The sequence below is a fragment of the Nuphar pumila genome, chromosome 13, assembly GCF_984573655.1.
Source record: "Nuphar pumila chromosome 13, dmNupPumi1.hap1.1, whole genome shotgun sequence".
NCBI classification, from domain to species: domain Eukaryota; kingdom Viridiplantae; phylum Streptophyta; class Magnoliopsida; order Nymphaeales; family Nymphaeaceae; genus Nuphar; species Nuphar pumila.
Genome location: NC_143261.1, coordinates 13,378,876 through 13,405,471, shown reverse-complemented (window position 1 = coordinate 13,405,471; position 26,596 = coordinate 13,378,876). Strand labels below are relative to the sequence as shown.

General features: G+C 38.9%; 3 protein-coding genes across 3 annotated transcripts; 2 read left to right on the top strand and 1 right to left on the bottom strand.

Moving 5' to 3' along the window:
• The first annotated feature begins 1,318 nt into the window (after positions 1-1,318).
• LOC149817820 (ubiquitin-conjugating enzyme E2 28-like) lies at positions 1,319-2,558 on the top strand. The gene is made up of 4 exons (XM_089984761.1): positions 1,319-1,482; positions 1,600-1,727; positions 2,050-2,154; positions 2,251-2,558. Exons 1-4 carry the CDS (start codon positions 1,413-1,415, stop codon positions 2,392-2,394), a joined length of 447 nt encoding a protein of 148 aa, XP_089840887.1. The 5' UTR covers positions 1,319-1,412; the 3' UTR covers positions 2,395-2,558.
• A 3,902-nt stretch (positions 2,559-6,460) lies between these two features.
• Positions 6,461-11,042, bottom strand: LOC149817819 (uncharacterized). Its single transcript, XM_089985219.1, has 3 exons — positions 10,595-11,042; positions 7,235-7,610; positions 6,461-7,130 (listed from the first exon to the last, which is right to left on the bottom strand). The coding sequence occupies exons 1-3, from the start codon at positions 10,661-10,663 to the stop codon at positions 6,757-6,759; spliced, it is 819 nt and encodes a 272-aa protein (XP_089841345.1). The 5' UTR covers positions 10,664-11,042; the 3' UTR covers positions 6,461-6,756.
• Positions 11,043-23,189: 12,147 nt separating this feature from the next.
• On the top strand, positions 23,190-25,740 carry LOC149817818 (basic leucine zipper 23-like). Its single transcript, XM_089985117.1, has 2 exons — positions 23,190-25,249; positions 25,349-25,740. The coding sequence occupies exons 1-2, from the start codon at positions 24,412-24,414 to the stop codon at positions 25,375-25,377; spliced, it is 867 nt and encodes a 288-aa protein (XP_089841243.1). The 5' UTR covers positions 23,190-24,411; the 3' UTR covers positions 25,378-25,740.
• The last annotated feature ends 856 nt before the right edge of the window (positions 25,741-26,596 follow it).

Below are 26,596 nucleotides of genomic sequence, written 5' to 3'. Positions count from 1 at the left end.
GGAAGTTTTATAAGAAGCTCACTTCTGAAAATGAAAAGCTTGTTTTTCTGCGTATGAAAATGAACTTCATTGATGTCGAAATGATGTTAAAAGAATTGTGTTCTTTTATAAAATTTATGTGTTCATTAAAATCTACATATATAACGAATATTTTTGACAAATAGGGGTTAAATTTATTTTGAACAAAAACAAATTTTCACTGCATTTTTATGTTGTTTTCCATGTTATCATTTTAATACTTTTTATTTGCTTCCCCTTATGCTTGGCAAATCTTTCGCTCCTTACGCATCCAAATAATTTTCAAATGCTTGCTTCTCGCTTCATGCATCACTTTTTACACCCACTTATAGTTAGTGATTTTATCTATCCAACCAACTGATTTAGGTTGAACTATAGAACATGGTTGACTTGTGCCAAGCATTCATATAATTGGGCAAACTTTATTTTGTTAGTCTTAAGGTAGTCTTAAACTGATGAGGTTATTCCCACTAAGCCAAACTATTTTTGCCCTGCCAATTTTGGTATAGACTTACAATTTGACCAACATGTCATGCTGAATGCTGATCCAAACAGAATAGGGATGTGAACAGTTTGGATTAGGATTGGATGTGGGCAATATCAGAATTGACTGATAGAATGTCAGCTAAACGAATTTGAATTCAGTTTCAGATTTAGATGGTCAAAAGCTCATACCATATCAAGTTTTTTACATGTAATGAGATTCAGATATCCATCAAATCCGGATATTTGTAAGATTGGGTAGCAAAAAATCAAAACCATAGCTGCATCAGATTATGATCGGATATCCTTTTGACTTACCAAATCCTACTAAACGGACCACCAAGGTGGTATCCCATGTGGTAAGCGGGGTCTGCCAAGCTGAAGGCCCAGGTTCGAATGCCCCTGCCACATGGGGCTTAAGAGATATCTGGTAGGGGTCTGCCTAACCCCAGCTTGCCTTTGAAAAAAAAATCCTACTAAACCAAGTCAGATTCGACAGGATATTGGATAAAATCCGATCCATTCACATCCCTAAAACAGAAGGTGCATATTCTCAGACTTTTGAGGCAGTCAGTTCAGACTTGACCAGCTCAAGACAATTCCAAGTAAAATTTTCATTTTGCATACTCTTTTTATCGCCATGACTTTTCTGACATTTCATTGATCTCTAGCCATGATCTGTTCAAACGCGCACAAGAATCTTGCCTTGGTGCTTTTAATTTTCTTTGCATATATTCTCTGACCCACTTTGAATGAGACTCGGTGTCCCTTGTTGGTTGGCCCCCACATCCTCCTCTATATATCCACCACCCTGCCTGCCTTGTCTGTGCTTTCAAACCATCTTTTTCTTGTGAAATCTTCTCCTTCCTCCCAAAAGACTACTAGGGGTTTCTTTCACAATAGCAGGGAAAATGGCCTCCAAGAGAATTATCAAAGAATTGAAGGATTTGCAGAGAGACCCTCCAACCTCTTGCAGTGCAGGTGCAGTGAAGATCCCCATGTTTTGAATTGGGTGGCATCTCAGTATGTAGTTTTCATGGTTTGTGGATGTTGGGCATATGAGTTTGATGCTCTTTTTATGTTTTGTGTGTTACGTAGGTCCTGTTGCAGATGACATGCTCCATTGGCAAGCAACCATTATGGGGCCCGATGACAGTCCTTACTCTGGAGGTCTCTTCCTTGTTACCATCCATTTCCCAACTGATTATCCCTTCAAACCACCAAAGGTACGTTTCCTGCTGCTGTCATTGTTGTGATTATTACTGTAACAGGGCAATCCTAACATTTTTAACCTTATAAAATTCCGATATAAACTATAGAAAAATATGTTTTTTTTTTTCAAAATATCACCAAATATGAAAGTACGTTTTTAGCCCGATACTTATGCAATAAAGATGCTTTTTTACGGTGTTTTTCATGTAATTTGTATTTGTATTTCTATTTTTATATATTTTATATGTATTGCACACTGATATGTTCCTAAGAAAAAGTAGATTTTTCCCAGCAGATATTTTTCCGAGAATGAGATCTGTGACTATGGTTTTGTAGGTTACTTTTAGGACAAAAGTCTTCCATCCAAACATAAACAGCAATGGGAACATATGTTTGGACATTCTGAAAGAGCAATGGAGCCCTGCACTCACCATATCAAAGGTAGCACTTGGTTTGGATACCGCCCCCCGTTTCACCACAAAATGCACAACCAATATTTTGCTTAAATGATTTATTTGTCTCTGTTGGTGAATGCAGGTTCTTCTTTCCATATGCTCACTGCTCACTGACCCCAACCCTGATGATCCTCTTGTGCCTGAGATTGCACACTTGTGCAAAACTGCTAGATTCAAATATGAGGCCACTGCTAGGAGCTGGACCCAGAAGTATGCAATGGGCTGAATAAATGTATATATACATACCGATGTGCTAAGAATAGGGCTCAACAATAGATGACAGACAGGAGATACTAGTGTTTTTTTTTTTAAATAAAATCATCCTTGTGTTTTTGTTATTGAGAATTCCACCCTTTTCTTAAAAAATAGCCGTGTTGGTTTGATCGACAACTACTACTGGCTATGTACCATAATCACAAATTTTGTTTTAGGAATAATCAAGCAAGATAACATGTCAAAAGAGGTTTTTGAATGTTAAAAAGAGTTGTCTTAGGAAAAATATCAGAAAAATATTGGTAAATGTGAAAAATACTAAAATGATCAATCAAGTGTCATCTAAGCACCATTTAACAAAATTACAAATAAAAAAGTTAGGTGGTTATATAAATTACCAATCAGGCTTTTTATAATTTTTGTGTTTTTGGCTAGGTTAAGGGGGAAAACACCGAGCACACATTGGTAGGCCTTTTGATTGGTGAAACCCTTGAGTTCTTTCTGCCTATTGAAGATACATGCAATTTTAAACTTGCAGCAAGGGGTGCCCCACTAGGCTGTCAATGGGTTGGGTTTGACCGGTACACTGCCCGTACTGAACCCTATAGGATCAGGGTTTGATGATAAAGAAGGAGTTTTGATTAGAATTCGAGTTAGACCCAATGGATCTGAATAGCGTATGGAACCGGGTATGGTTTGTGAAATTTTATACCAGACACAGGTCTGACCTCGAGTTTCAATACAAAAAAAGATAAAAAGTATTATTTATGGGGTATGACAAGCTCTGGTTAATGTACCACGTATGGCTTTTCTTATGGTGAATCTGATCGGGCTCGGATCTAGATTCGGTACTAGCACCTCAAAATCAGATCCAGATTTAGATCCATCCGATTTTGAACTTGACCCGACCGGTGACACCCCCTAATGCCCACTGTGGATTTTGAGCTGTGGACGCTTCATGTCATCTGACAAAGCGCAGTGGCACCTAGCCAAGGCAAGAAGTCAGAGCCCTTGTAGGCAGTAAAATAGTTACTCTATTCCTTTTTTTTCTTTTTTCTTTTTTCCTTTTGTCCTCACACTTATGAGCGAATGTTTATGATAACTGTATACTAAATAGCAAAAATATGCTATTACCTTATTTTAAACTGATAACCTTCAATGCTTGCCTTTTCTAATTTTTCCTTTCCTCAAACAAGAAAGAGCAGATAATAGTTCTAAATGTCCCTTTGATTTAAAATTGATGTACAAATGTCTAGTTAGCCAAAACAAGTTGAAATAACATGATATTTAGCTACCAACTGAAGTGGCGCTTGTCTGGTAGGAGCAGCTAGTGCACGTCACCTTGTGTTGGGACTTTGCAGGTTCAAAACCCAATGGTATAGTTCTATAACTGGTAGGGGTCTATCTTATCCTTTGGTTGCCTCTGTTTCAATAATATTATTCTTTGAAAAAAAAAATGGTCTGGGTCAGACTAACCCAGCTTGCCTTTAAAAAAAACGATCTTTTAACTTAAAAACCTGATTCACAAAATTTGTCAGACTTGCATCAACTTCAAGTTGTTCAATCATCTTCTTATGCTGTTTGGGAGCCAGGGATTGGAGGAGATGCAAGAGATGGTATTTTTAATGAGGGTGTAATTAATACCACCTACCAGTGGCGGAGCCAAAAGTTTTTTCGTTGGGTGGGCAGACTTTGGGTCTCAGGGACAATGCCAGAAGTTCCCCGCGATGACTCCATCGTAGGTGGGCTTGCCGAAGGTGGGTCTGTCCGAGTCCTCGGCGGAAGGGAGGGCCACCCTCTTCAAAGATGGGTGGTTGTCGATCTCCATGCCGAGGGGCTGACCACCGTCGTCGGCAGTCGATCTCTTCCGCTTGTTGCTGTTCTGGCCTCCCAGCCCTTCATCTAGACGCCGCAAATCGATGGTGCAGGCCATCGGTTTCTGAGAGAGATGGCCGTCTTCTCCTGTTCTATTTCGGCCTTGGCGGCAGAGAGAGAGAGAGAGAGACATATAGAGAGCGAAAGAGAGAGTTTAGGGCTGCATACAGGTTGGACTACAGTCCAGACCCATGTGAATTTAGGTCTGAATCCGAACTAGAGGGAATCAATTCATTTACGGGCTAATTAAAGACTCTTTTAAGCTAATGTATGTAAAAATATAAGGTAAAGTAACCGAATTATTGGTTAATGTCCAAAAAACTATTACTGATATTATACTAACAATTGTTCGAAATTTTTTTTTCGGTTTCTAATTTTGGGGTGGGCGACCATCCACCCCTGGCTCCACCACTACCACCTACCCCTGAAGGTATTTCGGAACCCTGTTTTTGGAGATGAGGCAACTACATCCTCACAAAGATGTTCAGCCTCATCTCCCATTTTCATCAATACTCCCATCACCTCTCTCATCTCCTCTCCAACACTGCTCCCAAACACATCCTTCACTGAATTGACAAAGCAAATTAGAAGTAATAGACGTTAACTAAACATTTGGTCTTGAAGTATATTAGTATAGGTTCGATCTTGCCATTTTTTTGTTTTTTAAAACTAAGCCTATTCATGATGACGCCACAAACAGAGAGAGAGAGAGAGAGAGAGAGAGAGAGAGAGAGAGAGAGAGAGAGAGAGAGAGAGGGATTAAATTAAAGGAATATATACTTAAAATTAGATTTAAATATTTACAAAAACCAAATATAGCATTTTTTTTAAAAGGCAAACTGGGGTTAGGCAGAGCCCTACCAGTTATCCAACTATACCATTGGGTTTTGAACCTGCAACATCTCAACACAAGATGACGTGCACCAGCTGCTCCTACCAGACAAGCGGAGGACCCCGTTGGTAAAAACCCAAATGTATAGCATTTGTTTTGCTAGTGAATACCACCATCCACAAATTCCATTTGTCAGATTTTTTTCATCATGGCATTTTAACAAAAGATCAAATAGGAAACAGGAGATGCTGAATTTATATGTATTCTTAAACCATAATTTTTAACCTTTCAATTTTATGTTTTATTCATTCATATTTTCTGAAGGAATTTTTTTTTTCAAAATATTTTAAAGAACTTCCTTGCTTGGGGGAAACACAAATGAAACAAAAAAAGAAACTGTCTGATAAATGTCACCAAACTGAAGGAACGACACTAGTTCAAAACCCACGGTGCATGTCCATTGCCGTGAGGTGAAAGATGGGGGTGCTCTACCAACGAGGGGCTCCACTTGCCTGGTAGGAGCAGCTAGTGCACGTCACCTTGTGTTGGGGGCATGCCTAACCCCGGCTTGCCTTTCGAAAAAAGAAAGTTGGGGATCTGTCGTCTTTGCACCAATGAGTTTATGAGAGAGTGAGATGGTAAATTTTCCGGATGTAGAGAGACTACTCAACTCCCTCATCCAGGAGCTACAATGGTGGTTATGGATTAAATGAAGTTATTTGTCGAGCTTCGATTGAGCTGAACTTCTTTCCCCCTGGCCTCTTCTTGTTTTTAATTTGTTTTCATGCTTTTATAAACTAAGCAAGGGTAGCTTGGACAGAGGCAACCGGGCGACAGAGAGAATCACCCAACCAGTGTTGCTAAATATACAATCTGGATGTTGTCAACATCCTCCTAAAAAATAACGATGCATCATTGATGCAGTGGATCAGAGTAATGCAAATTCTGATATGAGCCACAACATTTGCTGGAAACTGCCTCAGGTCAAGATCCATGATCTTGGAAAAATGTGATTTTGTTTGTTTCCTGTATTGTCCCTTGAAAGTGAAAGCATTTCATCTTCATGAGAAAGAAAAGGGCAAACAGTTTGAACTGTTATGTTGTTACTGTAATTTGACTTGTGATTTAACCTAAGTTAATAAACAACAATGAAAGTAAGCTTTTGTTTGAGAATTTTCAGGTAAACAGAGGCCACACGTCTGGAAATTCAAAAAAATGAGGCCCATTTATGCAATTAGCGGCACACCCTAAATGAATTTTTCCTTTTAGTTTAATTTTGGTTCAAAGCAGCCAAAGGGGCGCACACAGACAGAGTTCCCCAACATGGTAAGTAGATCGCTCATCGTAGTTTTTAACTTGAAGTGAAGTTTACATCCCTTTGAAGCTAAAATTTTGTAAATTGATGAATTAAAAAAATGATGGGATTACAATATCATCTGTACACTTTCACCCACCATCCCACAGACTCATCTGGAAGGAAGGAAACAAAAAAGGGAGCATTCAAAAAAGGTAAACCTCTCGACAAACACATGAACTCCCCTTCCCTCCACAAGAACAGCAGAAAAACTGTTCAAGGAAAAACATGACCCATTTGTATACTCCCTGAAATTCTTGCAGTTCTGTGCATACTTACAACTCTATTCAGTAAGTAAATCAGCTACCTAACACTCAATAAGGGAGCACGTACGGGAGTGCATGTATGCTGGCTGATGGCAAGTAACAAGCGTGTGACCAGATTTCAGGAATGTCTTCACCTGACCCTCCGCTAGCTTCCCGGTGTTTGGCTTCATGTTTACAACGCTTCTCAAAAAGCCATTCTAGGCTATCAGGTCCAGTGGGCTCGCTCGGCATTGGCAGCAATGGAGGGAACCAATCACCGGTCCCATCTTTAAATTGGGCTTTGACATTTCGAGCACCAACACCTGCTTGCTTGGTTTCTAGCACTTGAGGCAGAGGTGCAGGCACATTTGAAGAGGCCTGCTTGCTTGGTTGCTGCTGTTCACTGCTTTTCAGGAAAGGCAACCGAATCCAAAGGCCTTTTCCTTGATAGAATAATTTGAGGAAAGGTCAGTGAAAGTGGGTGAGAAGCCGTACTGTCCATGGACAACAGGAGAGAGAAGGAAAATACCAACACAAGAATACTCACCATGTGTGTCACCAGCATCACAGGTGGTTCTTTGCTTCTTGTGAGAAGAGGGTTCGCTTGGACCGCTCGAATCATCGTGAGGTCGCTTGCCTCTGCAATGAGCGCTGTCAAAAGAATCAGAGAAGTTTCGAGAAACAACCGGCTGTTCGTGTTCTTCCGTAAGGCTACTCTTCTCCATCTGTTCGTTTACGTCTTCTCTTCTCTCTGCACAATCTCCTCCCTCATGTTTTTCCTTGCTCCTCTCATGTTTGTGCCTCTTATGCTCACGATGCTTTTTCTCTTTAACCATTCCATTTTCCCCATAACCATTTTCCTTGTGTTTCCTATCTTTCTTTCCCTCTTTCCTCTCCTTGTCCTTGTGCTTTTCTTTCTGGACCTTCAGAGAGAAAGGGAACTCATCAGTACAACATAGCTGCGATGTAGCATACAGAAATAAGGCCTGAAAGTTATTGCAGCTGCCAGAAAATTCTACACAAGTAATCAGGATCCAGTATTTTTATACCATCATGACATTTTATATATTAGAACAAGGTCCCAGGTAACTTGAAGATTGCTCGATTCACAGCATTTACCACGAGTTTTTCATTTTTTGAATAAACAAATAAGACAAAGCAAAAGGATAGAAAAGACGTGTTCCCCAATACAAATTCAATGAAGCATGCAAACCAAGAAAGCAAACATGAATTGCAAAGAAAATTTAGGCTTCAAACAGTAATAATCTATTTTGATCTTATACAACGCTCGGACTTGTGCATTGTTCCTTAGTAAAAGGATAGGATAAAGGTTTATAGCACAGACAAACTTAAGGTAAGATCAGGAACAAAGTGGGTTTGACCATACAGGCCAGTCAATCACGTATAACGTACATAATATGGGTGGTCTTTAACTGGCCGCGGTTAAAACGAAGAAAGAACCCCAAAAAGCCTACAAACGTACAGCTTCAACAAAATTAGAAACTTGGGTAAGATGTCAGTTGCAGCATCCAAACGACAAGTTGACAACCACATGAAGCATCGAAGGTCTAACAGATTGATCAAGGCTATAATATGTTGTAGGACTGATAATTTAGTGCAGGACAGACAGTATGTAACAAATAAAACAGGGCAGTATCATGTAACAAATAAAACAGGGCAGTATCATGAATACTATTCAATTTTATGCCCGTAACAGACAACCCAGAAGCAAAGACATGTCATGTTAACCCACTGCACCAACAAGCAACAGAAACACGATAAAGTCTGTACAGTAAAGTGGTGCCTAGTGCATAAGCATCTTAGTATGAGCAAAGAAACCACTGTTCTTAGAATCAAACACAATACAAATGTTCAAAGTAATGTTCTAGATAAAAGAGCCAGCATCAAACAAAAGAATAAGGCAACAAATAGTGAGTGACAAAAAGCATATGGGAAGCAAAGATGCATATGAACTATTTTCCATATAAAAGATGGTATAAACCATTCAGCAGTGCAGAGATGTATATAGGCATGGATGAAGAAATCCCAGAAAGGCAGGCACCAAGCATAAGCATGTCCGTTCTAGAAAATATTGCATCTTAGAAAACTTTTAGCTTGTATCTTTACATTTCCGCAGAGAACATGGAATTAATGTGCTCCATATGAAAACCCACACAATATGCAACATATAGAGGTAATGCAATTCACACACAACCCATACCTGATAAGAAAGTACATTAAAAATGTTGAATCCATTACACGAAGTTCTACAAACATCAACTCTTTGCCAAGGGGTCCTAAGTTTCTAGTAAACGAGCTACATCCTTCAAAGGAGAAGGCAAAGAAACAGCATCCTAATCCCTCCATTCATGTTGATTCAACAAATATGGCTGATGGTAATTCATAAGACAATCACCATAACTGATTGTCTGCATGTGTGTGTGTGTGTGTGTGAGAGAGAGAGAGAGAGAGAGAGAGAGAGAGAAAGAGAGAGAGAGAGATCTACCTAAAGATTTGATTCATATGTGACAGTGCATTACACACACACACACAAAAGCACACACACACAGACACAAACGCACACACAGGCAACCGATATTTAAAAGAAATCTAATATTATAATAATAATATGGAAAAACTAAGAATCCGTTTGGAAACTGGTAATCCAAGGCAGTTTATGCATTTGAAAAGGTGGCAGCTACCACCTCCAGGAGGTGGTAGTTACCAAATCCATTCATAAGACCTCACTTCCCATCTCAAATGCATAAACTCCCATCCTAGCTACTAGTTTCCAAACATCCACCATATTAGACACAGATAACATTGCAAATTTCTTGTGATTCTATTTAGATTTTCATGGTATGTGTATTTCTCATGAAATTGCAAAAAATTCAAAATGGCAGCAATATTTGCAACAACAATACTGAAGATAAAGAGGGAAGGATGGGAAGTTTGTGTTATAGGCCAATTTAGACTTGCAACTGGAGCATGATTGCACAGTGAAAGGTTCATATATCAAGTTGCAAATACTAAACAGCAATAATCAACTTAAATGCATATTAATGCGTCATCTCTGATGAACTGAGCAATAATTCTAGCCTACACAGCTTACTGGCTTCATGCCAACTCAGGAAAACCTAAGTCGGTTTCGGACATAAGTCTCTCTCTCTCATGATTACATTTAACAGTTACGTGTTTCCCTTTCTGCAAGTTTGAAAACATGCGACACTACAATCCTGAACCACATCTGCATATCGTTTTGGGGGTATTTGAGAAAGCCAACCAGATCTTAATTGCTGCCATCTTACATCTTTACACCCCTTATAAATATGCAAACAATTGCCTCAAACACCACATGCAGCAACCAGCATCACAAGCAAGTAGAGAAACACAGAAATTTTTTTTGTGAAAGCCACTTCCATTAGAATGCGTAAAATTCATTTTAGCCTCATCTCTAGAAACCACTGGCCATAAACGAAAATCCAAATCCAAATTCATCCATGAAAATCAAATGGGTGAGGTTCTCCAAGTGATCTGTTTTTTTTAGTTGTGTACAGGAAGATTGAATGGCTTTTGCTCGTCATGCCCAGGATATCATGCCTTTGTATGTTAATGCCTTAATGTCGTGTTTGTTTACCACCCGTACTCAGAAATTTATATTTCCTTTTATAATTGAATTTGCTTTCTCTCATAAAAATTGAAAGATCCAATACAACGCAAAAATAATTCCACCATTAGCACACATATTTCACACTTTCAGACATCAATATTCGTCGGGTACATAATGAAAAGAAAGAAACCACCAAACTGAAAGAAATACTGAATTCACGCCACCGTGCTAGCAGAAACAGTGGGGGGGAAAAGCAAAACACACAAATAATCAAGAGACGGTTCTCCATCCACAAACCTTAATGACCGTCCCCTCGCCGCTGCTCTTTAAGAACCCGGGCGGCGGGTAGGGAAAACAACGAGACATTATTATTCAAAAAGAAACCCCCCACCCCCCCAACAACAGATCTCCCCTATAGAAATTCTCCGTTACGAACAACTCCAGTTCAACGCGACACAACCTCTCCAAGCAAAAAACCAATCGATCAAAACACTGCCTCTATTTCACAAGGATTTCGTCTCCCAAGATCATGAACCAATGCAAGAATACGCAAGAATCCGGCCGAGACACGTTAACCCTAATACGCTCCGATCAGGCATTTCTGAGGGTCGATCTGATCGTTCCTTTATGGTATCTGAGATTTCTAGCTGCTTCCAACTGAGATTCGAGCAAAAACGCGGCTTCTCACGCGCAAGAAAGATGAAGAAGGGACGAAACCCTAATTAGAAGAAAGGAATCAGAGCCTAAGAAAAAACGCCTCCTGGACGGCTATTTATAAAAGAACTCGAGGGCAGGGTGTTGTAATTTAAGTTGGAAACGTAGTCAATTTTGTAGACGAAGTTTCCCAGACTTTCCCAGTCTTCGTTTTAAAGGACGAGATTACCCTTGCACTTTACAGGTGTTCAAATGGATCGGTTTTGTTCTGGTATCCGATTCCAAAACACTTTATCCAGTGTAACAAATATCGGCGATATTTTGAAAAAAATCATGAAAAAAACGTGAGGTCTTACCTGGCCATCTTTTTCGGTAAATCTCACCAGAAATTAAATTTTCTTGTTTTTTTTTTTAAATTTAAAATTTTATGTATTTTATTTTCCCTTTTAAAAATTAATTAATAATTGGTTTTTTTAATTCTTTTTTTTTTCAATTTTTGTCAGAAATGCAATATTTAAAGACAGAAAGCCCTTAATTAAGATATGAATGCACAGTTGGATTGGGGTTCAGATTCATTAAATTATAATGTTTTAGGATTTGAATAAAATTCAATTCGGTATTTTACATTGGATCTATGTTCGGATCCAGGTCAAATCCTATTTGTTTTCCTTGCTTTGGCGAGAGTTCCTCGTCATAAAAAAAAAAAAAACTCTGCATCACCAACGGGGCTCTGCTTGTTTGTCTGGAGCAGTTAGTGCACATCACCTTGTTGGGACGTTGCAAGTTCGAACCCCAAATGGTATGGTTGTATAACCGGTAGGGGTCTGCCCAACCCCAGCTTTCTCTGACAAGAAAAAAACTGCTTATCATATCTCATATTTGAACATAGACACGGATTAGGATCTATTTCATATGTTTAGTGTTTAAATTCAGATCAAGCGTGATCTAGCTATGTGTCTGATCCATTAAAAATTACACCTCTTTAAAAATTACCAAAAAGACACTAAAATTTTGTTCGTGTAAATTAAAAAAAAACTTTTAAACTTAATTCTAGTAATTTTTTTTTATAATAACAAGCATGATCATATCCATAACAACGTTGGTTGTGTATTCTTGTAGGTTATCCCTGCCTGCCCCGAACTAGGCCCATGGGTCTAGACAGGCCACGCTGGCCTGAGCTGGGCTATAGTGACAAAATCTCAATTTTCAAAAACTTGCCAGAATTTGAAAAAAATTCATAAATCTTGTGTGTGTGTTTTTTTGACAAAATCTTGGTAATAAAAAATTAATTTAAAAATATAAAAATATTTTTTATAAGAAAATATTAATAAAAAAATTTTAAAATAAAAATACATAGTTTTTAATGATAAATAGCCGTTTAAAACATAAACATCATGTTTAAATCACAGTATTTATGTTTTTTCATAAATCTCGTGAGAAATTACCGTTTTAAACTTTCAGGCAATTTCTCATGATATTATTATGAGATTTTCATAAAACTAGCGATATTTGTCAACCAAGTCATTATTGAGCTCACTTGCACATCCGGTGGGAGTCGAACATGGGATGAAGTGGTCAACACCTTTTCCTGAATCCCGTAACCACTATTTTATAAGTTCAAACAAATTCTTTACATGCCAAGCACTAGCTGAACCCGCCCTAGGAAGAGAGTGAAAGCCACCACCCTCCCCACCATGAAGTCGATTTTGTACCAAATTTGTCTACATCTTTTGAAGCTGAGAAGTACCCACATATTTGTTTACGAGAGAGAACACCCCATGAGCTATCTTGGATGTCGTTCATCTTGAGATCAAAGGCATCTAAAAATGCCCTGACAGTATTCTGTCAGAGCACACTCTGACCTGATCCCATCTCTTTGTTTATCTGGTAGAGTTGCACAAACGAAATTGTTTGTTGGGTTCTTTCATTTTTTTCCTTATGCATCCCACTTGTCACGGGCATAGAATTTTTCGCAAACCCGCAACGTGCCAGACTGCACAGTCTGAACAGCCCAACGACCAAAGGTCACGCCGCAACACTTTTCGATGTGCTGAATCATTTTCATTGGCCCTGCGCACCACCTCATGCATAGTTGCCTAGCGAAAGCTGATCAAGCGCATCTTCAAGTGTGTATTCCATGCCGCTTAGTGCATAGCCGTCCCATACCAGCTATCACTTTTGAAAGAAGCACAAACTTTGCCTTAGCCTTGCGTGCCATGAAATGTCTTGTGACCCCATGCACACGACATAGCAAATCCCCGCCATTGAAGGGACAAGACCTTGCGGCCCCCAGTTCGAAGACCAGTTGATGATTGAACACCATAGCAAAGAGCACCATCCAGACTCATTCGCCGGTGCCTAAGCATTCATTTGCCTAGCCCCGAGTCACCATACTCGGTTGGAATCACCTAAGTTGATTCCTGGGGGAATTAACCCTAACTCACACGCACCCTCGTGCGTCCAACCGCTACGCATGGAAAATTTAAGTCGAGAGGTCCATAACAAAATCTCCGAAGGCAACATCCTCTGATCCGTTGGCACTGCATATCCAACCAACGCTCTACGTTTGAGCCACCACCCAAAAGTGCACTAACGCCAATATCGTTGCATATCGCGTGTGGCACTATCACTGCGCGTCACCAATCAAGCCAACACATACTGTGCACTGCTACACTCGATGCATTTACCACTTAGCGGAGCTCCTCACTGCACATACCTCATTTCGAAGGCTCAGTTCATGACATTCTCCCCCACCTAAACCATTGTCGTCCTCGACAATGTCGATGCAAGTAAGAATACAATCTTAACTGATATGTTAATTTCTCTTTAGATTCATCTTTGGTTTACTCTTTTCTTCTCCCTACTCAGCTTGTTCTGGTTTTTGTCCACCATCGTCGCAACCTTTAGTACGCAAAGTCTCATTCCTTAACGTGCCTCCAATGACTTAGACATTGGTCTTTTGTTGCATCAACATCGAGCATCATTTGCTCGTGGAACCCCAGTGAAGTCCCAAACTTCAAGCAGGTCATCCTTGCCCGCACGACAAACTTGTTGTCTTTATGCTCATGGTTGGGGTGCCTTCCAACCCCAGCAAGGGTAATTCCAAACCCTCTGTGGTGCACGCAGATAAGCATGACCACCAACGCGTGCCATGAAATATCAACTCTCTTAGGCAACAACTTGCAGTTTTTCAATGGTCCAAACTAGTCCTCACGTAGGGGACGCTTACTTGCGTAATACCCCAAAGCGGTCCATCAAAGCGTCTTCCTAGGCACTCATCCACACAAGGGGCAACACCGCCCAATGCTTCAACTATCTTCCAGATCCAGCAAACGTTCCCACAGGAACCAAACCTACGGGCTACAAACCACAACTTTTCAACACACAATCCATAGAGGAACTCTCAACTCAAGGGACCAAAGCAATAAGCATCTTTGCTCATCATGGGTACTCTACTAACCTACAATCTTGGGAGAGAATCTAAAAGTTTTAATTGAGTCTTTCATGTCCAAAGGTGCAAATCCATCCAGCCGAATCCAACGTGCATCCTCTGCATGCACAAGGCAAACGTCACACTTTACCAGTGAGCCTAACACACAACTAGTAGGAATCTTTGGCTCATATGCGTTCCCTTAAACAACTGAACAACAATCTTACACTTTTGCTTATCATCGACAAGATGTCCCACAACATTTTGTCAACATCTTGCTTCCGTGCTCGATCAATCACACTCCAGCTGTGCAAAATTATGTAACCAAGATAAACCATCGTTGTTCTCTTCAGTGTCACACATAATGAAAAATAAGGTCTCCCTGAATCTTTCTGCTCTGATGCTAATTTGTCATGGGCATATAATTTTTTGCAAACCCGCAACGCGCCAGACTATACAGTCTAAACAGCTCAACGACCAAAGGTCATGCCACAACACTTTTCGACGTGCTAAATCATTTTCATTGGCCCTACGCACCACCTTGTGCACAACTGCCTAGCGAAAGTTGATCAAGCGCATCTTCAAGTGCGCATTTCATGTAGTCCATGCCGCTTAGTGCATAGCTATCACATACCAGCTATCACTTTCGAAAGAGGCACAAACTTTGCCTTAGCCTTGCGTGCCATAAAGTGTCTTGCGACCCCCATGCGCAAGACATAACAAAACCCCGCCATTGAAGGGACAAGACCTTGCGGCCCCCAGTCCGAAGACCAGTTGATGATTGAACACCATAGCAAAGAGCACCACCCAAACTCATTCATCGGTGCCTAGGCATTCATTCGCCTAGCCCTGAGTCACCATACTCGGTTGGAATCACCTTGATTCCTGGGGGAATTAGCCCTAACCCACACGCACCCCCCATGCGTCCAACCGCTATGCGTGGGAAATCCAAGTCGAGAGGTCCATAACAAAATCTCTGAAGGCAACATCCTATGATCCGTTGGCACTGTATATCCAACCAACACTCTACGTATGAGCCACCACCCAAAGGTGCACTAACGCCAATATCGTTGCTTATCGCGTGTGGCGCTATTACCGCGCATCACCGATCAAGCCAATGCATACTGCGCACTGTTACACTCAAGGCGTTTACCACTCAACAGAGCTCCACACTGCACATGCCTCATTCCGAAGGCTCAGTCCGGAACATCTCACCCAAAATTGCTGAAAAAGGGATAGTATTTGGTACCCTCGTGGGTAAGGAACTTCCTAGTTAGAACTCATAGTTACCAAATCTAACGTGTTCAGTATGACCAAAATAGTAAGCACCTACTCTTGAATCCTACTCTTGATTTATCAGTTTCTACAAAATCTTACATATGTGATGAAACAACATGATCTAAGTACCAATTTCTGCTAACCGAAATATATAAATCACTTTTAAAGGGTCAGATGTGTAAAAAACATTTAAAAATTAAAAAACACTAGAGTTTTTTTTAATAAGGGTAGCAAGCATTAACTCATAATACTCATTTTGTTAAATGGGCCTCACATTTTCATAGGGAAAGCACCCAAAATTCATTTTTTTTATGACGAGAAACCCATCACCAAAGCGAGGAAAACCCTGGGTGGGGCTACATACCCACCCTGCCTTAAGTGGCCCACCTCTGAAAGCTACGAACATACCCATGTGCCAATGACATCTGATCTGATCCCTTCATCTCAACACCCTCACAACCACCCCGCTGGCCAAGCGGGAGACCTCCATGGTGGTCCGAAAACTCATTCAAATTGGCATGACTCTTTGGCAGACTTAAATATGGAATAACTAATTTCTTTGACACAAGTCTTTTAGAAACTTGCAGCGGATTTGACCTTGGATCTAATCTAACACCTTATTTTTCAGTATGGATATTATAGCATGACTTGACAGTATCAAAACCAAATTCAATAATACTTAATTGTATATTTTCCATATTCATGTTCAAAGCAATCTTTTTTAATTATATGGATCAGGGTTAAATCTGATCCATCCATACTTTTTTTGCATTGAAAAGCTTGTTTCCAATGTTTTGTCATCTATTACTATCATATACAATTTAGATTCAAATTCAACTCTACTTTGTGAAACTTTGTCAGATCACGAAATTGCATCCGTTGTTAGAAAACAAATTCAGGTTCGGAACAATCATAATCCAACCTATATCCAATCTGTTTGCCCCCCTTATTTGTAATTTCACCTTTGATGTCATTGTTCTCTATAGGTGTGTTTGATTGCTCAGAAGTTTCTCCCATTTCATGATCCCATGTGGGATTTGGCATGGGTTTCACACTAGATCCGACTCTCGAGCAAAACCACACAAATCCAAGTTTTTTTTGAGTGATTGGAGATGAAAGTTGGAGCTAGAAAATCAAAGATCCATTGCTCCAGATCTGAGATCTGAGGCAATTCAGATATAGTACACCCTATACATCACTCTTACAAGGACTGGATGTGATAGTTAAATGGTTAGGTTGCTCTATTAACCGAGTAGGGATGACAATGAATCAGATTGTATCCAATACCGAACCAAATTTGATTCCATTTAGTTGCATTTGGTAAGCTACAACCATATCCTATTATAAATGACTGACTTTTTGCTACTGAATTTGACAAATATTTGAATATGTTTACATGTAAAAAAGCAAATCTGGCATGAGCTTTTTACCATCGGAATTTGAAACTGTCTAGCCAACAGCTGATTAGTCGAATATGACATTGGTCACATCCGATCCGAATCTAAACCATTTACACCCATGTAACTGAAGGGCCTAAAGGAAAAAAAGAAAGAAAAATGTCGCCCTCGAGTTTCAACCATTAGATGGAATGACAAGCAATATCTTTTCTAAAAGGACCAGCGCCTAAATCATTGAGACATAATGTTCAACTTTATTAGACAATCAAGGGTATCACCATCATCAACACCTTTCCCTTACTATAGTCATCTTCTTGCATGCCAAGATCATAAGTTTTGAACTTTTAATAGTACCCACAAGTTAATGAATTATTCAAGTGTAAAGATGCAAAAAGGTAAAGTGGAAAGGTGAAGGCACAATTCTTCATCTGGTGGCCCTGATTCTTCATCAAGCTCTTACGCAGTCAGTTGTCACCTGTTACGACTCACTTAAGGCGTCATACTTTCTCAGAAAAGCCCACCCTTTCATAGAATGTACAAAATATGATCTTATATCATGATCTAAAATCAATAAAGATCTGATTCTCACATCTGAGTTCAACATATAATCATGCTATAATAGAAAAGCCAAATATATAGATTCATAAGTGGCTATTTCAATCAATATTAGAAGATCATCACAACTCACCATAACTTTTTATGGTAATCAAAATTCACAAGTTTCACACTGGATCTCCTGGTCTGAGAAATGTAGGACCTCACAAGAAATTATCGTCCTAGATGGTATACCTGGTCTTGGACAATACACTTTCTCATAGAAATTCACCGTCTTTGTAGCTACCTACTCTTGAACAATGTACTTCCTCACAGAGATTCTTTTGCTCTAGCCAGATTACCAGATCTTGGTCATACATACCCTCACATAGAATTCTTTGGGAGCTCAGTTCTCAACAAATGCCATATTCAATGAAAATTATTGTGATTCACGCATCAACACAAATGACCGCTCTCAGGGTTGATAGCCAATACTATAATTAACTAGATCCAAGCCAGATCACTTGGTCTTAAAATGTACGACCTCACAAGGAATTACCCGCTCTTGGATAATATACATTCTCACAGAGATCTACCACTCTAGCCGGGTCATCTGATCTTAATCATACACACCCTCACAGATAATCCTTTGGAGATCAGGTCCTCAACAGATACTATACTTAGTGATACATGCATCAATACAATTGACTGCTCAGAACAATTGACCACTCTCAGGGTCGATAGCCATTAATATGGGTACAAACATGTATACTAGCAATACACACCGCATCACTTCATATGACACTTAAATCACAAAATTACGCATTTCTCAAATAAGGTTCTATGAACCATAATTATATATTGAACTTAAATATTTATCGCATGCTCTCAATATTTCTTATCACGTGGCATTTCAATCACATGATACAGAAATATTTTACACTACGCATCGTATCATTGCTACAAGAAACATTGTATTCCTCAAATAGGACCTCGAAGCATGCGTAATCAAAGCATGAGTTCTGTACACATGAGAGTGTCACACACATAGTATATTATGAATCAATTAAACTTCAATATTTGTAACTCCTATGTAGTTCGAGTTATTCATACAGAATTTATGTCATATATGTTTTTAAGACAATTCAGATCATTGCATCATCATATGCATTCATAATTCTTATCTCAAAGCACATAGCATTCAACCATTCTAGCATGAAACACATACGCATATCTTTAAGACATTTTAGTCAAATATTCATGATACTCATAAATCATGTTATACAAGTATTATGTGTTTGATTGACCAAAATCCTGTTTTTTCAGGTATTTGGTTTACAAAAATTCAAAAAAAATGAAAAACCTGGTTAGCAATGACAACTTGGTTTTGACTAGGGGTATCAATGGGTCGGGTTTGACTCAGACCCAACTCGCACCAAACCCTATAGGGTTAGGATTTGGTGATAAAGAATGAGGTTAGATTAGAATCCAAGTCGGTCTTAAAGTGTTCTATTAGTGTATAGAGCTATGTATGGTTTGTGAAATTTCATACCCGACCTGTGATTTTTCAATAAAAAAAATATTAAAAAATTATTATTTTATAAGGTATAGACAACGTCTAGTTCATGTAATTCTTATAAGGTTGGGGTATCATTTTTCATATAGTCTGATCAAGGTTTGAATCCACCAAAGTCGCTATTTTTGATATTGCCTAGACAAAATAAAACCACTTTTTTTAGCTGGGTTTATGCCCAAAATTCAATGACAAAAGGCCCCATGATTACATGAAAATCTTTAAAAGGAAATGTATAAATTGAGTTTTGAGTGTCATCCAAATGGTGGCCCTATGTCGACTAACTTTTAAAGCAGCAAAATAAAAGCAATTAATTACTCGCTAGAAATAAAAAATTAATATTTTGTGTTTTTTTTATAAAATAAATAAATCAAAGTGATAATTATATTTGTAAAAATATAAATATACTATAAACCTCACTATGAGTCCGCTTCATGAGAGAATTGTAAATAGATAAGGAAGTTGATGGGATCTACACATGAAAATAAAACGATGTTCATAGTTGGTGATTAGGTTGGATATGGCCAGTTGTGTTTTGTAAGGCTATAAGTATCGTATTGTAATCCATACCATTTGGCTCCAAAGTAAGATACATATCGTAAAAAAATATAAATTTTACTAAAAAATGTTTAAAAATCTAAAAAAAAATGATACAAGAACACAATTTATTTATGTAATAAGATTAACTAAACATAGATACATTCTTAAACATTAAATAACCATGCATTTGGTTGCATGATCATGCATCTAATCACCACAAATATAATCGGTTAAGACAAAGTAATGATACATTCAAAAGCCAAAAAACATTAATAACTCATTACAAAAGTTAAAGTTATATTTTTTAGTTATAAATATCATGCTAAGGGGAAAGGCATACAAGTTAGATTTTAGAAATATATAATACAAGTCATCTTCAGTGTCAAACTTCAGCTCAATAATTTCTTTTGTTTATTTTATTGTATAATATCGTTCTTGAGATAATGATGGGTCATATTCACCTTCTCAATCAAGGATCGCCTCTAACAATTTCTTTTCTACAAATGTTGCATTTACTTGTATCTTTCTTTTATCATCTTGTATAAGACTAATAAAAAGTTTGACACAAATATCAGTAAGAATGTGATGCAAAATTTCACAGTGAAGTTGCTATGTCATACAACATGACATTTAAGTCTATATAATTTTCTATGCATTACAAAACCATAAAAGTTACACTTCACTATTTATTTTGAATACATCTACAAGTTAACTGGTGTACAATATTTTAATACACAATCCTTTGAGAGGCATTCTCTAAAACCTCTACCCTCTATCAACCTCTTAGAGCATGTATTACTAAATTTAATCACTACAAATATGCAAAACAATGCTCAATAACAAACTTAAAAACAAATTTTGAGTTCTAGGAAAAAATATAAAAATAAGGGTAAAAAAATTAAAAGTAAAGTAATATCTTTTAAAAATATAAAAAAAGAAATGAGTTTATCCTTCTTCAACTTCAATCATACATAAATGATAAACGATGATTTTTTACCTTATCTCGCTTTTATGAGTGAAAATTGGGTGAAATTACACTCTTACTTGAAAAAACTGTAAAAGTTCCCTTCCTTGCATACGGATCGGCCTCCAAATTGCACTAATGACTCTTAGAGTGTGTGAATACCATTTTAATGGCCTCAACACAAATAAGGGAGTCAACCTTCAAGAGGTATTTAAAATCCAAAAAATAAAAAATTATGATTCAAAAGTGCATCAAAGGTGTATTGTATGATATGATACGATACATGGTATGATATATCCGATACAAACATGATACACACTCGTGTTGCGATACGAGCATATATCGTATCGTTATTTCTTATAGTAACGATATCTATCGTATGATATGGCACGATACTTACAACATTGATATTTTGGGTCTATAGATTAACTTCTTTTTAAAGGTTCTAAAAGGCTAATTGTAATTCACTCATCCATTTAATAAAAAACTCTCTTTTAGGTCTTTTTGGTAATTGACCTTAGAATTAGAGATTGAGAGGCTACCTCCTTCCTTGAATGGAAACAATAACATTATGTATATGAATGATTTGTGGGAAGGGGATGACTATTTTGCATCATCAAGCATTTACAGTCACATTTCAAGAGTTGGAATAACAATTATCGTGCTTATGAAAATGAAGGTCACAAGGATGGCCGTGGAGAAAAAAGAAATTGAAACCCCTATAGAGAAGATTTGAATTCTTTATGAGTTTGTAAAAGAATGACTCGCCTCAAGAATGGAGCCATCAGAGTCCGCAAGAATCCAACCCATGGATCAAACCAAAAGTCAACCTTTGTCAATAATTAACATGCTACAATGACAAGGGCTTTGCTCATCTGGTAGGGGCGACTTGTGAATGTCACCAACTTGATAGGATGTCACAAGTTCGAAACCCACGGGTGGCATCCCTTGCCGCAAGGTTGAAGTTGGTGTACTTGCCGGTGTGAAAGGGGGGACCTTAAGGGTTTTACCAACCGGAGGCCAGCCAAGGTGCGGTCGATGATGGTTTTTTTTTTTCTTTTGGATTATCCAAAAGAAAATTAACATGCTGCATGATACACTCTTGCAACCCCAAAGAATAACCAAGCTGAGGCCTCCTACGCCAAAATGAACCTTTGTATTGGAATTTAACTGTAACCAACTGAACCCAAGGATTTTTCTTGTTTCTAAGCAACTCCCCATGCTATATCATGTATCATGAATCCATTTTATTCCAAATCCTCCTTGCCAATTAGGTTGACATACCTCCTTCCACATTAGCACAGAAGAACACATGATGAAGCCACTCAAAAAGGGAGCATATGCAGATGATGGTGACGATGACATTGAATTTTATGGAAGGCATATTGCCTCTATAGATGAGTTAGAGCAACTTCCCCTGGCATCAAGCGAGTAGAGATGCTTTTCCATGGCGAGGTCCCAGAGGTGGGTGATGTTGTCGTAGAGCGACCCGTCAGGGGAGACACCGATGGTATTGATGTAGCTGGTGAGGGTGCACTTGGACTTGCAATTGGTGAGGTTTCAGACCATATCGGTCTTGTCGCATGAGCCAATGAGATAGGTTCGATGAGCAACGGTGGTCTTCGATGAGGAAAAATAACAGAGTTACTGTAAGCTTCTTAGGTAGGTGACAAGTTTGAAAGCAGAATACTTTTCACTTCTGAAACTTCATGGGAATTTTGATTCTCCTACGCTTCTTCTATACTTTCTACAAACATTGTCCATGCTTTCTATATGTTTTTTCTAATGTTTCTTTTCATGTGCTTTCTCCGAGGCTTCCACTCACTTCTCATGTGTTTTCTCAAAATTGTTAACTATAATTGTTAGATTTTAATAAAAATATAAAAACTTTTATTGAAAAATCATAAAATATAAGAATAATCAATTTTATTTTAGTTTATATTTATTTCTTATTTGATTCCTAATTAATTCTCATATTGCTTCTTTTTTTATTCTTACTTTGCTTTCAATTTGATATTTTACTTCTAGCTTCTTATAAATTTTAAAATGCCTCACATTTTGCTTTTGCTTCTCATTTGGTTTTTAGCTTTTACTTCCTAGGGGAGAGAGAGTGAAAGATGTGGTTATTTAGAGCCCACAAGGAGGAGGTTATGAGGATGAGAAGATTTTTTTTTTTTTTGCTAAAACTGGCCCAAAACCAATATGGTTCAAATGTTTGAATGCCATTAGCGTGAACCGTCCATCTTTCAACCAACACAAAACAAGGGGCTAGTCAAATGCACTTCTCATATGTATATATATAAGAAAATGGGAACATACCCGACCCCATCCATGCTTGACCCGTACCAGATGAGGTTTTTCAATCGAAAATCTAACCTTATAGATGTGTTTTAGGTGCTTGTTTTCATAGGAATCAGGTCTTGGATCACTTTATTCTTATACGTGGATAGGTTTTTATAAGGTTCCAAAACCAACGGTCTACGATGTTTTAAGACTTTCGAGGCTCAAAAAAAAATAGAGAGATTAGAAATCTGAGTTGGTTTGGATTGAAAACCAGACTTGGGTCAAATGCACAAACTGGATCTGGATAATAAACGTTTTGAACCAATTTATTTATTTCGTCCTCATCATCATCATCATCACATTTATTAGCTTTCTTACTTGCGTTTGGGCCTGATTTGCATCCCACTCACGTTTGACAAGCCCCACTAAATGCCTGGCGTCACCTACTTAGACACTGAGTGGATCCGAACTCTCCACTCCGTTTTACTAAAACGGATATGCTCAGATCAACTAGATCCAACCCACTGCAAGGAGCGCAAATGGACTGGACACAATCCGGATCATGCTTAACCCGTATCATAATAAGAAAATAGATGCAATAGATCTACATCAGGCCAAGATGCAAATGAGATCCAACGAAGTAGAACTGAATCCGGTTCTAAATTGAGATGCAAATACTGGACCCAGTATATGAAAACTGAAAACAAGCATATTTTAAAAGAGAAAAAACATACAAAATGGGTCAGGTCAGAAATGATCTGGACCCGAACATAAGTCCCATACGAAATACTGATCTGAATTCAATCTAAATCACAAAACAATGTGTCTAATACGTGTATTCGAATTAATGCTACAAATCTCGTGCTTGTGGAAAATACGCGATAAATTTAATTTCTTTTTCAGGAAAACATACAACGCTTCAAACATTATTTTTATCGTGTTAATATAGCGATACAAATGTGATAATTCACAAAATAGGCGATATTTTGGGACAGCGTGGCTTTTGGGGATTATGGCGATATTTTGGAAATATAAACGACTGAAGGACTTCCACCTTCCCTGGTTTGGCTTCTGCTTAAACCTCAACCGAGCCTTTTCGCCTCTCAGAAGTCCATCGTCGCTTCCCTCTCTCGATTGGGTTCGTTGGTTTCTGGAGTTTCTCTCCTTCGAGGGGTTCTCCTATCCGAATCTCTCTCGTCGATTCTGCTCTTCGAGCAAGCGCAATTCCTCGCCCTCCTCTCGTTTCGTCGACGGAATTATCGCTCGCTTCGGCATTTCCTGCCTTCATTTCGCCGTATACCTTAGGGAAGATCGCACCAGATTGGGTTTTTCGACCGCAGTTAACGCAAGTTTCCGATTTTACGAGGTGGGTATCTCGGAAAATGCGGTTTTCTTGCCGGGATTCTCTTGTTGTCCGGTAGATTCCGGAGTTTCGCGATTGGGTAGCCTCGATTCTTCGAGATGGACGACGGGGAGATCGATTTCTCCAACCAGGACATCTTCCCCGACCTCTTCTCCGGTGGCGTCTGTTCCCTTGATAACAACGTGTTCGAGGAGTTCTTCAACGACACTCACGCGTGCACCCACACGCACACCTGCAACCCCCCCGGCCCAGACCACACCCACACCCACACCTGCTTCCATGTCCACACCAAGGTCGTCCCTCTGGCCGACGACGAGAATACGAACACCACAGACGACACCGAGGAATCCGTCGAGAAGCCCTCTCGATCGAAGAAGCGCCCTTCGGGGAATCGAGAGGCGGTCCGGAAGTACAGAGAGAAGAAGAAGGCTCATGCCGCCTCACTCGAGCACGAGGTCCTGCAACTCAGAGCTCGCGTCCAGCATCTGACCGTGATGCTGCAGGGGAAGGCTGCATTGGAGGCGGAAAACACTCGATTGAGGTCGCTGCTCGTCGACATCAGAGGTAGGATAGAGGGGGAAATCGGGTCTTTCCCCTACCAGAAGGGGCGGAACGACAAGTTGGGGGACGGCGTTTCGCAGAGTTTTGTAGGTGGGTATGTGCTTAATCCGTGTAATTTGCAATGTGGGGATGATATCTCTTGTTTCGGTCCCGGATTCACGCCGAAGAGCGGAGGCGGCTATACGGTGCAGGAGAACGGAATCGGTGAGCAGGGACTTGGAGCGTCCGACATTGGGGATGTGCAATGCCAGGGAATTGGCAGTGGTGCTTGTATTGGATCGAAGGAGTTTATTGACTGTAGTTATGGAAATATGAACCCCACCGCTGTCTCTTCCGCCATGAACAAGAAGAAAGGTGCCATGAACAATAAGAAAGGTGAGGTTGTTAGGTGCTTATTAGCAGTTATAATCAATTGTTGAAGACTCTTGTTGTTGAGTTGTTTTCTGATGCTAGCTTTTGTGTTATCGTGTTCAGGTGCTCGTGGCGCTTACGTTGAGGGTTGAATCTGCTTCAATTAGTCATCATGGTGTTCTCCTTGCTTGCTTCAATTAGTCATCATGGTGTTCTCCTTGCTTGCTTCAATTAGGCATCATGGTGTTCTCCTTGTTTGTTAATAAGTGGGGCGTGTTTTTAGATCTTAGTTGCAATTTGTCCTACAATTAACTTTTCTCTTCTTTTTCTGTTCTTTTCCTTTTTCCATTACAATCAGGGAAATTTTCAGTAGTCTCCTTGATTGTAGCATCTGGTTACCAATTCTTTGTACGTTATAGCCTTCAATAAGTTAGTGGTGACTGGTTGTTTGATGAAGTTAATGGAAAGTTTACTGTGACGATTTTTTCTTGCGTCATAGTTTTTTATTCACTAAATCCTACCTGTGAAACATGTTAGGTGCTTAATTTCATGAAAGTTGGTACTTGCGATTGTTTTCGAGGTTACATACTTGAATTATTATATGTATCTTTCATATTCTGCGGTATTCTGCTTGCAAGATATTATTTATGCTGCTTATTTTGCTTCAGAAGCTCTTCTGTTTTTATTTTTCAGCAAGTTCAAAGTTTTTAGGTTGAGAATGTTATAAATGCTCAAGGAGGAGGACAAACTGGCTAACTGTACCAGATTCAACGTTTTCCAATCTACATTATATTTTAATTAATGGCACAAGTGTATAACGTTATTTCATTGAATGATTCTAAATGAGTGAATATTATTCTGAAGGCTGTTATAGTAGAGGCAATGCTTCCAAGTTATAAATATGTAGTATATTTGAACTTGACGGAGCCAACATTTTCAGTCTGTAAAATCCTCTCAGATCTTTGGTGAAGGGTAATCTGGAGTTCACATCACACTTTCCGAAACTTAATTGTTTGGTTTCAAGATCGGGGTTGCCATTTTCTATTCCTTATTCCTGTGTTGGTCCCATTGATGGTAATGGGAAGTTGCACGAATCTTATTGGGTTCAGAGGCTTCAGACTATCATGTGAAGACGTTTGCATTTGGAAAACATAATGAATATCCCTAATCTGATTTGGCTGCCTATTTGATATACGCAATAAAAAAATAGTGAGAGATACAGATTGTCCTAGACTATATCACCTGGAAGAAATATCATCTGTATTTTGAGGTCTGATTAAATATGTGAAACATTCAACAATTGATTCTTCACTCTCTTTGTGGTTGATCGTCACATTGTAGATCTTTTTCAGATACCGAGTGGCGTTAATT

Excerpts from the sequence above, each read along its gene's own strand:
- LOC149817820 (XM_089984761.1), top strand. The coding sequence starts at position 1,413 with ATGGCCTCCAAGAGAATTATCAAAGAATTGAAGGATTTGCAGAGAGAC. Across the intron at positions 1,728-2,049 it reads ATCCCTTCAAACCACCAAAG|GTTACTTTTAGGACAAAAGT; the intron begins GTACGTTTCCTG and ends ATGGTTTTGTAG. Across the intron at positions 2,155-2,250 it reads CTGCACTCACCATATCAAAG|GTTCTTCTTTCCATATGCTC; the intron begins GTAGCACTTGGT and ends TGGTGAATGCAG.
- LOC149817819 (XM_089985219.1), bottom strand. The coding sequence starts at position 10,663 with ATGTCTCGTTGTTTTCCCTACCCGCCGCCCGGGTTCTTAAAGAGCAGC. Across the intron at positions 7,611-10,594 it reads GCGAGGGGACGGTCATTAAG|GTCCAGAAAGAAAAGCACAA; the intron begins GTTTGTGGATGG and ends TTCTCTCTGAAG. Across the intron at positions 7,131-7,234 it reads TGATGCTGGTGACACACATG|GAAAAGGCCTTTGGATTCGG; the intron begins GTGAGTATTCTT and ends TATTCTATCAAG.
- LOC149817818 (XM_089985117.1), top strand. The coding sequence starts at position 24,412 with ATGGACGACGGGGAGATCGATTTCTCCAACCAGGACATCTTCCCCGAC. Across the intron at positions 25,250-25,348 it reads TGCCATGAACAATAAGAAAG|GTGCTCGTGGCGCTTACGTT; the intron begins GTGAGGTTGTTA and ends TATCGTGTTCAG.